Genomic DNA, 19,032 nt, shown 5'->3' on the forward strand with positions numbered 1-19,032 from the left:
TCCGAAGCGTAACTTCGTGGGCCGGGACAGGGGGGCGGAGGGTGCAGCGAGACCCCCCTCGAGGAGAGGTAAGACTGGAAGCATCTCAGGGAACTTTGGGAGCGGTCGTCTCCCACTGCGACGAGAGGGAGGAGAGAAGGCAGAGAAGGGGAGGACAGAGCCGGCGGGAGTGTGGGGAAGCGGAGGGGCTTTGGGGACCCGGGGGAGGCTCCAGCTAAGAGTGGAGCAGGCGGGTCGGTGCGGGCAATCGCGGGACTTGCTCTCCGGCCTGGAGCGGGCCGCGGGAAGGGGTCACTTCTGCCGGGCTGGACAAGGCCTGGCGGGGGCGCGGAGGCCAGGGGTGGCCAGCGGGAGCTCCAGGGTGGGAAACTGCGTTTGTTCCCGGCGGTCTGGGGCCGAGGCGGGGCCGCCGGGGGTGGCCAGGCGTGCCGAGCGCCGGGCGCGGTGCATGCACCCAGCTGGGGCAGGAGCGGGCAGAGACGGAGGGAGTCGTGCAGGGCGGCCGAGGAGAGCGGGGGGCGTCCTCGGGGGGCGCGGGGGATGCTGGCCCGCGGCCCAGGCGCGCGCGGGGCTGGCCGCGGCTGCGCGGGCGCCGGGTGGCCGAGGGCGCGCGGGCGGCGGACGGGCCGGGCGGGCGGGCGGGCGGGCGGCGCGGGCAGGGCCGGGCCGGGCCCAGGTCGCCGAGGGGCGGCGCCGCGGGCAGCCGGGCGCGGGCGGGGCGGGCGCGGGGACCGTCGCCGACTTCCGGGAGCGCCCGGGCGCGCGCGCGCGGGTGTCAGTGCGTGTCCGTGCGTCTGTGTGTGTGCGCGCGTGTGTCGCGCTGCCGCCGGGCCACCGCGAGGCCGCCGAGCGCGGGGTGCCCAGGCCCGAGCCCCCGGTGCCCGCAGCGGCGATGGGGGCGCCGGCGCGGCTGCTGCGCGCCGTGATCATGGGGGCGCCCGGCTCGGGCAAGGGCACCGTGTCGTCGCGCATCACCCAGCACTTCGCGCTGAAGCACCTCTCCAGCGGGGACCTGCTGCGGGACAACATGCTGCGGGGCACAGGTGGGAGCCGGGGGTCGCCCTCCCTCCTCCTCTCCCCTCCCCGGGGCGGCCGGCGCGGGACGCGGGCCCGGGGTGCGGCGCAGCATCCCCCAACCGCCGCCCGGACTCCCGAGCGGCTGCGCCCCGCGACCTTCGGCCTCCGCGGGCCGCGGCGGGCGGGAGGACCCGGGGAGAGGCCGGGGTCGGGGCCAGGTTCGAAGTTCAGAGATCCAAGGCCGCTCCGGCTTCGGGGGGCGAGTTCCGCCCCCCGGGAGCGCTGCCCGAGGGTCCATCCAGCCGCGACTTCCCCGCCTGCCCTTTCCCCTGGAACGCTGACGTTGGACCTGCCAAGGCGTGCTCGATCTTTCTTTTTTTTTCATTTTTTTCCCTTTTTTTTTGGTGGTGGTGGTGGGGGTGCTGTTTAAACTCTGATTTTTTTTTTCTGGCTCTGACCTTTCCCCCCCATACTCAGAAAGCCCAATATGCAGCTAGAAAATTTTGGCTTAGATCTTTGCTCCCCCCCCCCCCCCCCCGAGATTGCTTAAAACATGAAAGCAATTCTTGTGCATGGTCATCTGAAAGATTGTTTTGTTTCTCAGTCCTAAAAAAAAATTTCTACGGACTCAGCACAAAAGCTAGTGAACAAACCTCACTTTCTAGCGAGGGAAGTTTGTGTTAAGCAAATTATATGTTAAGCGAGATCTATGTTTTTTGAAAGTCAACGGGACAAAATGATTTCTAACCTCAGAAGTGTTGTTCACCTCTCGTTTCTAAAGACAACCCATTCTGAAGCTTCTTTTGAAAATTATAAAAGTGATGCTTGCCCAGGAGTAAAAAATTAGATGGAGACAAGACAAGAGAAAAGTACAGAAAATGACAACCACTATCTCTCCACTTCAGTCTCATTCTGCAAAGGGAACAGTGTCTTGTGTTTCCCTTTGAAGGGAGTATTTATATGCAAATGTCTGCATATTCCTAATATTATATAAAGGAATTTCATACTATGTCTTTTGTGCTTATGCATTTTCACTTTATGTCACATATATCTTTATATGTGTGTATAATCATGATTTGTCACATGAAAATATGGAAATTCCCGTTCACTCTCTTAAGATTTGTATGATTATCTATTTGCTGAATCTACTCTTATTTACTTAAGCAACCCCTGTTGATGGAAATGAAGGTTTGTTTGTTTGTTTTTTAACAGGGGGTGTTGAATTAAAGGCCTGTCCTCTATCACTAAGCTACATCTCCTGCTGGACTGGGAGGTTATTTCTGGGTGGGTTTTGGTTGTAACTGTTCATTACAGTTAACATTTAAATGGAAGGAAGAATCAATCACTTCAGTGTTTTTGTCTCTTGGAGTTATTTGATTCAGCACTTAGTCTTGGGAGTTACTACTTTTAATTTTTCCTTTCTAAATTTGATCTTTAAAAAAATCATAAAAATATTTTAAAGGCAAAGTTTTCCAAAGAGTTAAATGGCTGGACTATTTTGTTCTTGACACAACATATTGAAGTAGTTAGGTGACAATAAAAAGTCAGTAATCCTGCGTCCTGTTGAGGTAAGGTTTTCCAAAGTGGAATGGAGTAAAGAATTTTTATGGAAATTTTATCTAAAAAAAAAAAAAAGAAAGGTTTTATTTTTTGCTTAGTAGACAGCTTCAGCATAGAGCTAAGGATACATTAATTTGAGAAAGCAGATTAAGACCGAAATATAAAGCTAATTAAGGAAGCTTTAAAAGTAGGAAACAAAGTTCTTTGTTTATTCTGCTTTTGTTTTGTGTGGGGTCACCCCCAGCTGTGCTCAGGGCTTACAGCTGGCTCTGTGCTCAGGGCTTTTAAGTGGTGACAGAAATGCTAGGCAAGCACCTTAAGCCCGAATTATATTTATTTATTTTTCCCTCTGCGGTTCGTTCTGAGATAATCAGGGGTCATGCACTTGGTCGGTTGTGTGGCCTGCAGATCCCAACCAGCTGAGCATTTTGTTCAGGAACTGTGCTGATGAATTTTGTTTTGTTTTGGTTTTTGAGGGGAGGCACATCCAGCAGTGCTCAGGGCTTAGTCCCTGCTAAGTGTCCGGTGCCGAGGGATCACTCCTGGCCGTGCTCAGGAGACCATATATGGTACCTGGGATCAAGTCCACACCCACCACATGCAAGCCAAGTGCCTCTTCCTACTGTACTGTCTCTTGGGCCACGGTGCTTCTCCTAATGTGCTCTTCCCCTCATTCCTCTTTTCCTTTTTGCTTTTAAATGTCGTTGCAGAATTGTTCTGTTCTAAATGACTTCCTGTACACCTTTCCCCCACTTTTGTGGGCACGTTCACACATTGTGAAATAGTCTTAAAATTGGTATTTAATTTCATCTGGTTTAAAAGCTTTTCTATTTTTGGTCATCCACGTTCTTCATTATTCTTCAGTGTAATAAGTACCGTTGGGATTATACATTTATATCTGGCATCATCTGAACACTTCAAGTAAATTGTGTAGTGTGGAATTTCTATAAATAAAGTACATTCCGGTCTACTCCCCAGCTATCATTTCATGAGGCTGTTATGTTTTATAACCCATGATTACTTAATAGCTAAGGTATTAAGTAATACATCATCTGTATTAACATCATCTGATGTCACAAGGAAATACAGCAGGTGAACAGTCATGAATCCTGAGGAACGACAGACCACCCTGCTCACGAGAATCACTCTTTGTCATCCTCCTCGTTTTATTTTTCTATCAAGATTTTTTTAAAGAAAAGTTTTATTATATAACAATGCTAAAAGCAATCTTGGCGGGCCCTCGGCTAATTCTCTACAACCCTTTCTCTTGGCATATATATATATATATGGGAACTGTTATTTCCAGACTGCTCAGACCTTTTGTACTTGATAGTTGCCTAAACAAATTTCCAGCTCATTCAAAATGAAGGTGTGGCTGATGTGGGTCATGAATAGACTTTTTTTTTTCTTTTTGGGTCACACCCAGCGATGCACAGAGGTTACTCCTGGCTCTGCACTCAGAAATCACCCTTGGTAGTGCTCAGGGGGCCATATGGGATGCTGGGAATTGAACCCGGGTTGGCCACGTGCAAGGCAAACGCTTTCCCTGCTGTGCTATTGCTCCAGCCCCTGAAGAGACTTTTAAAGGAGATTCTATTTGCTTTTTGGGTCACACCCGGCAATGCACAGGGGCCACTCCTGGCTCTGTGTCCAGGAATTACTCCTGGCGGTGCTCAGGGGACCACATGGGATGCTGGGGATCGAACCCGGGTCGGGCATGTGCAAGGTAGATGCCCTACCTGCTGTGCTATCACTCTAGCCCCTTAAAGGAGATTTTAAAGGAGAATTGAAATGGGGCCTTGAGAGCATGCCTTGCACGCTGAGTCCCTGTGTTCAGTCTCTGGCACCACATGCCTCCTGCATTCCCTTTCCTTCCCCTTTAGGCACCTCTAGGAGTGACCCTCAGTACCCTGGACCTGAGTAGCACTGCACCATCAGGCCTACACATTGAATGGTCAGACTTGCACAGAATAGACTACCTGTATGCCCTGAGAATTACTTGGGAGTACTACCCCCCACCCCCAACCAACACACACACAACATAGTTTTAGTAGAATTATAAATGATTTTTACTGTAATACAATTTCATTGCTCAGGTTAGTGTATTTCATCTTTTAGAATTCTGGTTATTGTCCTTAAAATTAAAGTTGGTTTTAACCTTTCCTGTTTCCCTTTAAATTTTCTTTTCTGTTTTTGTAACTGTAAAAAGCTTTTAAAAAATAGTTTATTAGCCAGCAGGTCAATCTAATCTGTACTACCTGTGTATCAGCAGCCTGATGGCACTTTCAGACTTCCAGATATCCCAAAATTGCTGCTGTGCGTTTGGCCAGACCCCAACAACTTGGGGCAAAGTTTGCCAAGAAAGTAAACGGCCAAAAGTTAGATATGAGGGAGACACACCCACGAATCACCTCTGGCTCAGCTATATAATTGGAGGCAAGGCCTCTCTAGTTCCTAATCGAACTGCTCAACGGCCATGATCCCAGAGACTCAGAGACAAATCTCAGAACCAGGCGGCTTTTGCCAGAGAAGTGTCCTGTCCCCGCAGTGGGTTAACTGGCACCGAGCCACCCCAGGGGGGAAAGGTTGTTGGCCCTCTGCCTGCTCTCTCTTAGCAGCTTGGTGTCTGCCATCTTCCAGAGGCCATTGGACAGTCAGGATTGGACCCGCAGTGATGAGACACGCCAGGCCTCACGGGATGGGGGTGGAGCCAGCCCTTTCCTCCCCAACCCAACGAGACCCCGAGTCACCACCCACAAAAGGCCTGTCTGGCTCCTGATCAAGCTGCTTAATGGCCATGATCCCAGAGACTCAGGAACAAATCTCGGAACCCAGTGGCTTTTGGCGGAAATGCGTCTGGTCCCTGTAGCGTGTTATCAGAGCTGGGCCACTCCGGGTGGGAATAGGTTTTCATGCCTTGGCCTACATCCCCTGGCAGCTCAGTGGCAGCCATCCTCCAGAGGCCACTGGACGGTCAGGTTTGGGCCCACAGTGACGAGACATGCGGGGCCTCATGGATGGGGGTGGAGCTGGCCCTTTCCTCCCCACCCCAACAAGACCCCGAGTTGCCGCCCACGAATGGCCTCTCTGGCTCCTGATCAAGCTGCTTAATGCCCATGATCCAAGAGACTCAGGAACAAATCTCGGAACCCAGCAGATTTTGGCAGAAATTCCTTCACATTTAATTGTTAAAATTTCAGAATTCCAAAATTGCTCAGCCACTACTGCGGCCACACGACATCATATGTTATTCATAACCAGCAATAGAAAACAAATTGTCTACCGTTGCTTTTCTGGCAGATCTGAGTGTTGGGTCTGGTGTTGAAATATTGAATGTAATCAAAGTAGAGAGAGAGTAACGTAGAAATCATCTGCCCCACAGGTAGGGGGAGGGTGTGGGATGGGGGTATACTGGGATTTTGGGGGGCGGAGAATGGGCACTGGTGAAGGTACGGGTGTTTCATTGTATAACCGAGACTTGAACCCGAAAGCTTTGTAACTGCTCTCATGGTAATTCAATAAATATAATTATTAAAAAATAGTTTATTATTGATTTAGGGTTTGGGAGTCACATCTGGTGGTGTTTGGGGGATACCCCTGGCCCTGTGCTCTGGGGCCAGTCCCACTGGTGCCAGAGGTGCTGTGGATTGAGCTGGGGTTGGCTTCATGGAAGGCAAGCACTTTAACCCCAGTATTATATCTTGGTCCCAGTAATTTATTTTTAAACTAGCTTTTTATGTTTTGTGTGTGGTAGGTGTGAAACTCCCAAATTGGTTATTTTTTTAATGTTTGAAACTTTATTTTTATTTACTTGTTTTTTTTTTCTTTTTGGGTGAGACCCAGCAATGCACAGGGGTTACTCCTGGTTCTACACTCAGGAGTTACTCCTGGTGGTGCTCGAGGGACCATTTAGGATGCTAGGAATCGAACCCGGGTCGGCCGCGTGCAAGGCAAATGCCCCACCCGCTGTGCTATTGCTCCAGCCAAGTTGTTCATAATGCAGTTGTTTCAGGCATTCAGTGTTTCAACACCAATGTTTCCAGTTACCCATCCAACCCCCTCAATCCTGCCCCCTTAGCAGGCTTGAATTAACTTTATATTGCTTATTACGACAGATATCTCACAATAGTGTTACTAAGATCACTGTCTGAGGATATACAGAGCTGTTTGGTGAGAGCTGAGTCTTCTGTGTTACTGTTTTCACTCCTTGAGCTTAGTGGGCTTCAATGTAACTTTCCCCTCTAATTTACTTTGCTCCTCCTGGGCTATCAGTAGGACAGCCTATGAAATTTGGAGATGTCATGTGGCTGTTTATATAGGAGCTGTGGATCTGGGATGACTCGCCAGCTTGGCATCTCTGAGATTAGTTGTGGAGCTGGGCCATTTGTATGCCAGAAAAGTCATGTGTGGGTGGGGTGTTGGGTCTTCCCACCCCTATCCTGAAAAGGCTCCAGAGATCTCAATCAAAGACCAGACATACTTGGGATGACTAAGCCAAGGCATCTCTAATCCAAATTGGCTAATTTTTTTTTTCTTTTTGGGTCACACCTGGCGATGCACAGGGGTTACTCCTGGCTGTGCACTCAGGAGTTACTTCCTGGCGGTGCTCAGGGGACCATATGGGATGCTGGGAATCGAACTCGGCCTGGCCGCGTGCAAGGCAAACGCCCTACCCGCTGTGCTATCTCTCCAGCCCCAAATTGGATACTTTTTTAATCAAATAGGAAAGGGTATCTTTTTGAGGCACCTACTCAGAAACAGCCTTGAGTTATAGGCAGTCAAAGGGATAAAACTTTATTAAGTGTCCAAAGACTGTACTAGCAAGAGTTCCTCCAGGTAATTCTGAGGAAGGGTGAAAATCTGAAATGTGGCAAATGAGCAGTGTAAACTTTGATGTAGGAGTTGAATCAGAGAAATAAAACCAATTGAAGCATTGCAGACTTCAGATTTTAATCACGTTTGTGCATCAATATTTATCGGCAGAAAAAATATTTTAAATGAAAAGATTATTAATTATCCATCGTTATTCAGTCACAAAATTCAAAGCAATGTTATATTTTTATATCCCCATGTAAAATTTTTGTTTTTGTTGTTTGTTTTGGGGCTGTTCCCTGTGCATGGTTGGGTGAGTGGGTTTCCCGGAGTGCTTGGGGTGGGGGGTGGGAGGATCATGCTGTGCTGAGGACGAAGCTTAATTCTCCCACCTACAAAAACATGCACATTGCTTCTTTGAGCAATTTCCCATTCCTATATTCCAGTTTAATCAATGATAATCTGTGATCTGAATAGTGATGTGTAAATGGCTTTACTTTCTTTTGTGGACTTGGCATTTTCATCTTTTTTTTTTTTTCCCCCATTTGGCCCTCTTATTCCCTTTCTATCAGCAATCACTTCAAACTAAATACATTTCAATATCCACGTCTCAATACTTTATTTTCTTTATGCTGACCCCTCAGATAACCTTAGTTTTGTTATCAATATCCACAGGTTTGTCTTTTACTTTTCTTGTTCTTTCTTGGTGCCAGGATTGAATACAGGGACCACATACATGTGAGACATGTACTATACGAATGTACTTGTACTGCAGCCCTGATTTCTGTATTTTGTTTTCTCTGTCCATCAATTTTATATATGATATTTTATGTTCATCAATATTATTCTGCATGTATAATAAATTATCCAGTACTTGCCTTTTTTCTTTTTACTTTTGGCTTCATATAATTTCCTCAAGTTACTTACATTTTATTGTGAACATGAAAATTTCATCTTTTTTTATAGCAGAATAATAGTCCATTGTACACATGTACCACATTTTTTTTATCCAGTTGTCTACTGAATAGCACTTGTTGGTGGCATATTTTGGCTATTGTAAATAATAATAAATATTGAGGTGAATATAACTTTTTGTGTTTTATGTGAGTTTTTTTTTTTCACTCAAAAGTGGTGTTTCTGGAACATACATAGCTTTTTTTAAATTTTTTTTTCTTCCATGGTATTTGCATTGTACCCAGCAGTACTCAGGGCTTACTATGGCCCTGTGCTCAGGTATCACTCCTGGCAGTGCTGGGGGACCGTAGCAGAGGCTGAGGCTCAAACCTGAATTGACTGTTCTCAAGGCATAGCGCCTTAAGCTCTGTAACATCTCTCTAACCCCTATACTTGGCATCCTAATAAAGGTCCAGAACGGTTGCATTGATTTATATTCCCACCAACAGGTTGAAGAGTCCCTTTTTTCTTTATTTCCTTCATTTGGTGTTATTGCCTCTTGATGTAATAAGCCGCATGGTGGTCTTAAGTTGCTTTGTTTGGTGATCAGTGGTCGTATTTTTTTATACACTTTCTGTGTATCCTCTTTGGAGTGAATGTCTGTTTATTTATTTATTTTTTAAATAGGTTTATTTGTTATTGTTGGATATTTTTTCTGTCACCTGATGAATGCAAAACAGGTATCTTGTCCCCATTCAATTAGCTGGCTCTGCATTCTCTTTATATCTTGTTTTTCTGTTCAAAAGCTTTTCGATTTAATGAAGTCCCAATTGTTTATTTTTCATTTCTTTTGCTGCCCCTAAATATCTCTGATGTGAATTTCCTGAAATATTTTGCCTATGCGGTCTTCTGTGTACTTTTTTTGTTAAAAATTGTAATTGAGGTCTTTATCTTGGGTTTATTTTCGTATATGGGGTTAGATACTAGCCCAGCTTTATCTTTAAGCAATGACTGTGCAGGAGGTCCCTATAACTTAGTTATAAAAACTTACTTCCCCAGTGAGTAGCCTTAGATCATTATAAACACTGATAAGTATGCGGGTTTATTTCGGGGATTTCAGTTTTATTCCACTGATATCTGTGTCTCTTATTTCAGTATTGCACAGTTTGAATTTTGTTACTCTATAGTGTAATTTCAAGTGAGGTAACATGATAGTTTGGAGTGAGATAACATGTGGACTCATTCTCATTTTTCTTTTTCTTTCTCAGGATTTCCATAGTCACTTGAGTTCCTTTATGATTCCATATATATACACCTTAGTAGTTATTGTGCTGTTTCCTTAAAACACGTAATTGAAATTTTGATTTGTGCTGCATTAAATCTGCATATTGCTTTTGATAAAATGTACATTTTAACCTTATTACTTCTCCCCATCTAGGAACTTGAAATGTCTTTCCCTCTCTTAACATTTTATTTTATGTCTTATATTTATTAAATTTTATTTTTTTGTTTTGTTTTTTTGGACCTTCAGATTATGAGACATATTCGATATGCCAAACACAGTAACAAGTCTCACAATGTTACTGGGCCCGCTCGAGCAAATCGATGAACAACAGGAGGACAGTGACGGTGACAGTGACAGTTTTTTGGACCATACCTTGTGGTTCTCAGGGCTTTCTCCCAGCTCTGTGCTCAGAGATCACTCTGTGCTCAGAAATTACTCCTGGGGGTGGCTGGGATCCAATCTGGATTTGACCTCATGCAAGGCAAATGCCTTATCTGCTGAACTATCACTTTCGCCCGTTCTATGCCTTTTAATAGTTTTTTTTTTGTATGTTGCTTTTCTGTTCTTGGGCCACACCCAATGATGTACTCAAGAATCACATCTGGTGGGCACTGAGGACCATACGTGGTCCCTGGGATCAAATCTGAGTCTATTGCCTGCAAGGCTAGGGCCTTACCTATTATCTCTCCAGCCCAAGTTTGTTAGACAAATCTTTCACCTCCTTCATTAAATTCATTCCTCGGTATTTGACCTTGTTATTTTTTTTTTAATGCCATTTTTTTTATAGACTAATAAATTTTTGTGCTTGGGTTTCAGTTATACAATGATCAAGTACCCATCCCTCCACCAGTGCCCATCCTCCCCCACCACGGGTCCTAGCACCCCTCCCACCCCCCATCCTCCCCCCCACCCCCCCGTCCCACCCTGCCGCTGTGGCAGGGCATTCCTCCCTGTTCTCTCTCTCTTCTTTTGGGTACTGTGTTTTGCCAGAGAGGCATTGAGTGGCAATCATGTTTGGTCTATAGACCACTTTTAGCATGTCTCTCCCACCCTGGGAGGGTCTTCACAACACCCTTTATTTGGTGCTCTCTTCTCTATCTGAGCTTCCTTCTCACCTAGCACATGTGGCTGGCCTTCAAGTCATGGAGCTAAATTCCTGGTACTAATCTGAGCCCTTCCTGGGTGTTAGTCTCCCGTTTTGTTGCTTTATGTTCCCCAGATGAATGCAATCTTTCTGTGTCTATCCCGCTCTTTCTGACTTTAATGCCATTTTGAATGGAACTACTTTTCTACTTTCTTTTCATTCATTATTAGTATATAGAACAATCTTTATATTGATTTTGTAACCAATCACTTTGGTGTACTAATCTTTTCTAATAGTTTTTCAGAGAACTCTGTCACTTTCTATTTGTATTTTAGCATATCTTTCGCAAATAAGGGTAGTTTCACTTCACTTCCAATCTGGATTTTTTTCCTTCTTGTCTAATTGTTTTGGCTGACACCACTAATACAGAATCGAATAGAAGTGATGATCCTGGACAGGCCTTATATTCTTCCTGATATTTAAGAAAAAACTTTAGCTTCCTGTTGGGTTTTACATTTGTTGTAAGTTTTGATTTTATGACCTTATGCTCTATATAATATACATATATGCATGTATTATATATATTTATATATGTAATAACTTGGGCTGGAGCGATAGCACAGCAGTAGGGCGTTTGCCTTGCACGCAGCCAACATGGCCGACCCGAGTTCAATTCCTCCGCCCCTCTTGGAGAGCCCGGCAAGCTACTGAGAGGATCTCGCCCACACGGCAGAGCCTGGCAAGCCACCCGTGATGTATTCGATATGCCAAACACAGTAACAACAAAATCTCCAATGGAGACGTTACTGGGCCCACTCGAGCAAATGAACAACAGGAGGGCCTTTACCTCTTTACCTTTATGTAATAAGTTATGCTGAAATCTGTTTCTCTTTTTAAGGGGGCCTCCCCAGTACATAAGGGACGTGGGGGTCACTCCCGGTAATACTTCCCCTGGCTGTATGGGCTGGGATTGTTCAGTGCTTGGGCCCAGTGGTGCTATGGGCTACCAGGGCCACTCTTTAGTGTGAGATGTTAGAACTCAAACTTGGGGTCTTCAGAATGCAAGCCCAGCTACCTCTCCTGGCTCCACTAAATTCTTACTATTCCTATTTTATTGAGTTTTCTTTGACCTTCTGTTGGCATCTTTATCATTTGGGGGCCACATCTGCAGTCCGGGGTTGGAGATGTGTTTAAAAACTCATCTGGCAGTGCTCAAGGACTACAGGGCCATTACATGCGAGGGACAGAATCCAGTGCCTCACATAATGTTCTGTCATTTAAGCCACAATGGTGGCCAGTGAGAGTTTTTATCTTGAAGAGTGATTTTGATGAATTGTCATGTTTTTTTACTTATCTACTGATGTTGCCGTAGGATTTTGTTTGCCATTTATTTTATTGATAGAGTGTATAACTTTGATTGTTCTATGTTGAATCATCCTTGCATGCCTGAAATAAACTGCACTTGGTCATGATATATGAACACGTCTTTTGCATGCAAGGAACCACTGAACCACATCCCAATCCCCTGATTTTCTTTTGGGATTTGGGCTCTAATTTTATAACATATGGTTTAAAAAAAAAAGGATAAATGGATATTATCTGACTCCCCATAAGTTACTGATTTCTTATTTCGTGTCTAAGCATATGGTCTATTGAAAAAGTTCTGTGTGTCTATTTTTTTGTGTGTGTGTGACTTTTTGGGTTATGCCCAGTAATGCTCAGGGATTACTCCTGTCTCTGTACTCAGGAATTACTTCTGGCGGTGCTTGGGGAACTGTATAGGATGCCGGGAATTGAGCCCGGGTTGGCTGCATGCAAGGCAAACACTGTACCCACTGTACTATCTCTCCAGCCTAGTTTTAGATGTCTAAAGCCAGTAAGATCGGTACTCTGTCTACAGGGAGTCTGATGGGTTGTTGAATTCAGTATGCAGTGTTTTCTTAACAGTTGCTCTATCTAGGTTCTTCAAGGATATTAAACTGTAGTTTTCTGTTTTGGGTATGATGTCTTTGTCTGGTTTTAGTTTCTGGGTAACATTGACTTCATAAAACATACAACTCCAAGGAGAACAGGTTTAAGTTCTTCCCTAAAGACTTGGCAGAACTCACTGGTAAGGGCATTTGCGGTGGAGAAGTGGGCGGGTGTTGTTTGTTTTATTGTTCAATCTCCATCCTTGTGGCTGGTTGATTTCCATTTCATGTTTCAGTTTTGATAAGTCGTCTTTACCTAAAATTTTATATATTGTCAAATTTAAATTTTCTTTTATTGTTGTTATTATTATTATTATTACCTCCCAATCAGTGCTTAGGGGCCTCTAGGGCATATTCGGCAGTACTGATGGGTGTGTGGGGACTATGTGGTGCTGGAATCAAACCAGGTTGAGCACATCCCAGAGGTGGGCCCTACTGCTATACTATCCTTTGGCTGACAAATTTATGTTTTTGGTTTTTTTTAATTTTATTTATGTTTTATTGTGAATATATTTTTTTAAATTATTATTAGTGAAACACCATGAGGTACAGTTGTAGATTTACAAATTTTTGTGCTTGGATCTCGGTCATACCACGATCAAATACCCATCCCTCCACCAGTGCCCATTTTCCACCACCAGGATAATATCCCTCCCCCCCCATCCTCCCATCCCCCCATCCCCCCCTGCCACTGTGGCAGGGCATTCCCTTTTGTTCTCTCTCTCCTTCTGGGTGTTGTGATCAGCAAAAGAGGCATTGAGTGACGAACATGTTCAGTCCAGTCTACTTTCAACCTGCATCTCCCCTCCTGGGAGGATCCTCCAAACACCCTCCACTTGGTGTTCCCCTTTCTATCTGAATTGTCCTTTCCCCTAGAATACCCGGCTGGCCTCTAAGTTATGGAGTAATTCTCCTGGTGCTGCTCTCAGCTATTCTTGGGTATTAATCTCATATTTTGTTACTTTATATCCCCCAGATGAATGCAATCTTTCTATGTCTATCCCTCTCTTTCTGACTCATTTCGCTTAGCATGATACTTTCCATATTGTACCACTTGTATGTAAAGTTCATGACTTCATCTTTTCTAAGAGCTACATAGTACTCCATTGTGTAGATGTACCAAAGTTTCCTTAACCAGTCATCTGTTCTTGGGCACTCAGGTCTCTTCCAGTTTCTGGCTACTGTAAAGAGTCCTGCAATGAACAAACAAGTGCAGATGTCACTTCGGCTACACATTTTTGCCTCTCTGGGATATATTCCCAGGAGTGGTATCGCTGGGTCAAATGGGAGCTCAATTTCTAATTTTTTGAGGAACGTCCATACTGTTTTCCAAAAGGGCTGAACCAGTCGGCATTCCCACCAACAGTGAAGGAGTGTCCCTTTCTCGCCACATCCGCGCCAGCAACGGTTGCTTTTGTTCTTTTGAATGTGGGCCAGTCTCTGAGGTGTGAGATGGTATCTCATTGTGGTTTTGATCTGCATCTCCCTGATGATTAATGATGTAGAGCATTTTCTCATGTGCTTTTTTGCCATTCGGATTTCTTCTTTGAGAAAGTTTCTGTTCATTTCATTGCCCCATTTTTGGATGGGGTTGGATGTTTTCTTCTTGTGGAGTTCAACCAGTATTTTGTATATCCTTGATATCAACCCCTTGTCAGATGTGTATTCGGCGAATATTCTTTCCCATTCTGTAGACTGTCTTTGTATTTTGGTCACTGTTTCTTTGGAGGTACAGAAGCTTCTTAGTTTAAGATAGTCCCATTTATCTATCTCTGTTTTCACTTGCTCAGCCAGTGGCGTGTCATCTTTGAACATACCATTAGCCTCAATGGCTGACAAATTTATGAATTTCTTTTGTTTTAGGCTGGAGCGATAGCACAGTGGGTAGGGCGTTTGCCTTGCATGCAGCTGACCGGGGTTCAATTCCTCCTCCCCTCTTGGAGAGCCCGGCAAGTTACCGAGAGTATCTTGCCCGCATGGCATAGCCTGGCAAGCTACCGGTGACATATTCAATATGCCAAAAACAGTAACAAGTCTTACAATGGAGATATTACTGGGCCCACTCTAGCAAATCGATGAACAATGGGAGGACAGTGCTACAGTTTTGGGGAAACACCTGGGAATACTCAGGGTTTACTCCTGACTGTGCACTCAGGAATCACTCTTGGCTGACTCAGTGGACCATATGAAATGCTGGAGATCAAACCTGGGTCAGCTGCATGCAAGGCAAGTGCCCTGCCCATTGAGCTCTTGCTCCAGCTCCCAAACTTATGATTTCTTCTGGGTTATTTATTGGAATATAGCTGCTCATAATAGAATTTGTGATTTTCTGCATTTTCATATCAGTTGTAATTTTCGACTTATAAATCTAACTTTTTAATTAAAATTTTCTCTCTTCTTTTGTAAACTTGGCTAAATGTTTTGATTCTATCTTTTTGAAAACTCATAATTCTACTCTTGGTTATGTTTGCTGTTCTTTTTCTAGTTTTATTAGCTCTAAGGTTCTGTAATTCATTTGTGATTTTTCTTGTTTTTCTCTGAAAGTCTTTATCACTATTAGCCCTCTTTGATTCCACATCTGTTGTATCCCATGGGTTCTAATAATTTCTGTTTTCACTTCATGTATATCCATGTTTGAAATTTCTGCTTTAATTTCCTTATTGACCAGTGGTTGCTAAGAAGCATATTATCTAATCTCCATATGTTTGAAGGTTTCTGATTATTATTATTATTATTATTTTCTCTGTGTGTATGGTGCTGTAGATTGAAAACACGTCTTTTGCATGCAAGGAACCACTGAACCACATCCCCATCCCATGATTTTCTTTTGGGATTTGGCTCTAATTTTATAACATATGGTTTTTTTTTAAAAAAAGGATAAATGGATATTATCTGACTCCCCATAAGTTACTGATTTCTTATTTCGTGTCTAAGCATATGGTCTATTGAAAAAGTGTTGTGTGTCTATTTTTTTTTTTTTGGTGACTTTTTGGGTTATGCCCAGTGATGCTCAGGGATTACTCTTGTCTCTGTACTCAGGAATTACTTCTGGCGGTGCTTGGGGAACTATATAGGATGCAGGGAATTGAACCCGGGTTGGCTGCATGCAAGGCAAACACTGTACCCACTGTACTATCTCTCCAGCCTAGTTTTATATGTCTAAAGCCAATAAGATTGGTACTCTGTCTCCAGGGAGTCTGAGGTGGTTGCAGAGAATGAGACCAACAAACATATAAGCAGACAAACAAACACACACGATTTGCCCGAGCTTTAGTATCGCCTGGGCAGTCATCAGTGAGTGCACAGGCTGTTTATTCAGTACATATCAGCCCCCTACTCTGCTTCCTAGGTGTATTATTAAGTTAACAGACTTAACAACAGTTAGTAAGCACATCAAAGGTTCAGTGGATACATTAAGAGCAGAGACTGGGATATTTCACACAGCAAATCAATAGGCACCTTTAAAGTATAAAAGATGACAGTTTTCTCTATTTTTGCCAGTGTTGCTCTTTACATCTAGAAAACCCTAAACTCTTTTATTCTTTTCTTTCATGGCCTCATTTTTTGCTTCTCCCATAATCTATTCTATTCTGAACGCATTTTTGCTCAAGTTTATATTCTAAGACTGACACTGTTCTGCCCAGGACACTGTCCCGACCTTGGGTTTGGGTTTTTGTTAGGGGGATGGTCACCCACACTGCATGCACTTGAGGATAAAAAGTAAATTCTGTTTTTTTTTTGGGGGGCGTGAAGTATTTTATATATATATATATGTATATATATATATATATATATATATATATATATATTTAGCCCATTGATTCTCGTTCATTATTTTAGAGTGTTATTTCTTTGTACTGTATATAGCGGATCTGTCCATATTTGTAAATGGAGTTAAAATCTCTCACCATTCCTATATTACTGCATTACTGTTACTCAGGCCCAGAGGTTCTGGGGGCATTAGGGCATTAGACCCTCACTGGATGGAGTTTGAGGCCCCTCAGAGACACACTGTCCACTGCGCTTGTAGGGGAAGCATGTGCTCCTGCCTTAGAACTATCGTGCCTGAGAGAACGGGGGTGATGTGCTGAGAGGACCCAAGAGAGGTCTGGGAGAATGGGGACAGAAGCTGAGAGAACAGGGAGCACGTGCTTGAGAGATCCTGGGGCCTCCACGACATACATCTCTTCCATGTAATAAACTGCTGCTAAGACCAACCAGCCTGGCCCTCGTTTCCTTCCTTCGCCTGACCATCGCCATCGACCTCCCTGGAGTGGGGAAACGGCCTGAGACTACCGAACGCGGCAGAGGGAGAGATAGGCTGCTGCTGTCCCTTCGCCCGTCCTTTTTTGTGTGTTTACACATCTGGCGTCCCTGGGTGGGCTATCTTCTTGGCCCTGGGAGTTTGCTTTTTGATCCATTCTTTCAGCTTGTGTCTTTTAATGGGTTTATACCATTAACATTTAGGGTAGTTACTAAAATATATTTTTAGGTTTCTTTTCTGGATTTGTTATTCTTTTGTCGTTGTCTGTTTTCTTTTCTTGTATTTCAACATGCCTTCTTTTGTTTGCTTTGAGTTTCTTCTGTGTTTGATTTCCACAGGTTTTGTTTGAAGGTTGTCAGGAGTAAGAGTGAGTACAGGAAGCTGAATTTGCAGAGGTATTTTGAATCAACTTCCGTGTAGGCAGCCTTTGGAGCCCTTCCCTTGCAGGCTGTGGAAGCCCAGGGCCCATCCCTGTACATTCCATACTTGTAGGGACAGGTCGGCCGTAGGAGCTATAAAAACCAGACCAAGTGTCCATTAAACAAAATTGTCTTATGACAACTTTTTTATATAGGGGCCACACCCAGTGGTGCTTGGGACCCTGGGGACCATTCCTGGTGGTGCCAGGGTTCTGACTCAGGACTTTGCACATGCTTGGCAAGTACTCTACCACTGAACTATATCTTGTGGTCCCCTTATTATAAATTTCTATGCCTTAATTTGCGTTTCCTGACACCTAAATGTTACCTGCCTCAAACAGAAGATCTCAAATTTTAAAATACCTTTTTGAATTTATTTTTGTTTAACTAGGACGTTAGGAATTGCGATATGCTGTTCAAGACAAATACTTCATTATTAATAATTACTTCAACATAAAATTTCCTCTGTTGACATTAGGCTACCTGTCATAATGGTATATACATCAAAATTTGAACCGGGGAGACGGGAAAGCAGCTATTCGAACACAACGTGCTCTCTCAGCTTCTGTCTTTATGCAGCCCCCAACTTTAAGCTCTGAAAAACATTCTTTTCCTTTTTTTCCATGGAGCAGATCTCTTTTACATTAGTTGATGGTTTTCTTGATTGTTTGCTTTGTTTGTTTTAGTTTCAGGGTCACCCCCAGTAGTGCTCAGGGGTTACTCCAGGCTCTGCATCCAGGAAGTACTCCTGGCGGACCATGTAAGATGTTGAGGCTCAAACTTGGGTCGACTCGTTTCTTTTTTTCCTATCACCAGTCCCAAGATTTGTATGAAAAGATTTATAGGTGTGGCCTACTAGGCAAGTTGATCTTACATTCATTGTAGCGGACAGCAGTTTTGCTCATCTCTTTCCCCGCCTGCATTGTAATTTTTAGAGAAGATTGATTTTCATTTATAGGAGACACCTTTACTTGTCTCCTAGGGCTGGAGAGAGCCCCCACTGAGTAGAGCACATGTTTCATATGCAGGAGGCCCAGGTTTGATCCCTGGCAGCTCAAGCACTGACAGAAGCAACGTCTTACCCCAGCACAGAGCCGGGAGTAGCCCCTGAGCAGTGCCAGATGTGCTCCTCCCCGAACCCTCCCATATACTTGATCACTTGACCACTAGACATTCTGGTACTCATCATCTGCTTGAGCAGGCACCAGTAACGTCTCCATTCTTTCCTGTCGCATGCTAGTGTAGCCCAGTGGTGTCTGCTCGTTCTAGGAACATGAAGAGCCTCAAACCGGTATTTCAGGGTCTTGATGAAGAAGTCTGACCATCTCGTAGGTGAGCAGCCACACTATCTTTTGACATCACATGGAATTCAGTCAGTAATGGCTCTAGTCCAGCAGTCATCTCCAAATCGCATTACGTGTCTGGCCCATCTGATTTTCCTTGGCAAAGGAGACAGCATCCCTGATTCTTGATCATTGATGGAGGTCGGAACTCCACATTCTTTCTTTCATTTGAGTGAAGCGTGATACTCCAAGCATAGCTCTTCCTCTTTGGGAGACCTGAATAGCGTACTCGTCCTGTTTTCGTAGGGCCCAGGTCTCTGAGGCATATGTTAATGCAGGAAGAACAGTAGAATCGAAGAGATGTGCCTGGAGCTGGAGGTTTTTCGTTCTCTTAGCTATTTCTTTGACACTCTTGAAAGCGTTCCAAGCCGCTCTCTTCCTCCT

General features: G+C 44.3%; 1 protein-coding gene across 1 annotated transcript in view; it reads left to right on the top strand.

Moving 5' to 3' along the window:
* Positions 1-773: 773 nt before the first annotated feature.
* Positions 774-19,032, top strand: part of AK3 (adenylate kinase 3) — a 30,217-nt gene continuing 11,958 nt past the window's right edge. The window contains exon 1 of the mRNA XM_056106895.1: positions 774-1,043. Within this exon, the coding sequence (XP_055962870.1) occupies positions 893-1,043 (151 nt within the window). The 5' untranslated portion in view covers positions 774-892. The remainder of the gene's footprint in view (positions 1,044-19,032) is intronic.

This window comes from Sorex fumeus, unplaced genomic scaffold, assembly GCF_029834395.1.
Source record: "Sorex fumeus unplaced genomic scaffold, SorFum_2.1 ptg000149l, whole genome shotgun sequence".
NCBI classification, from domain to species: domain Eukaryota; kingdom Metazoa; phylum Chordata; class Mammalia; order Eulipotyphla; family Soricidae; genus Sorex; species Sorex fumeus.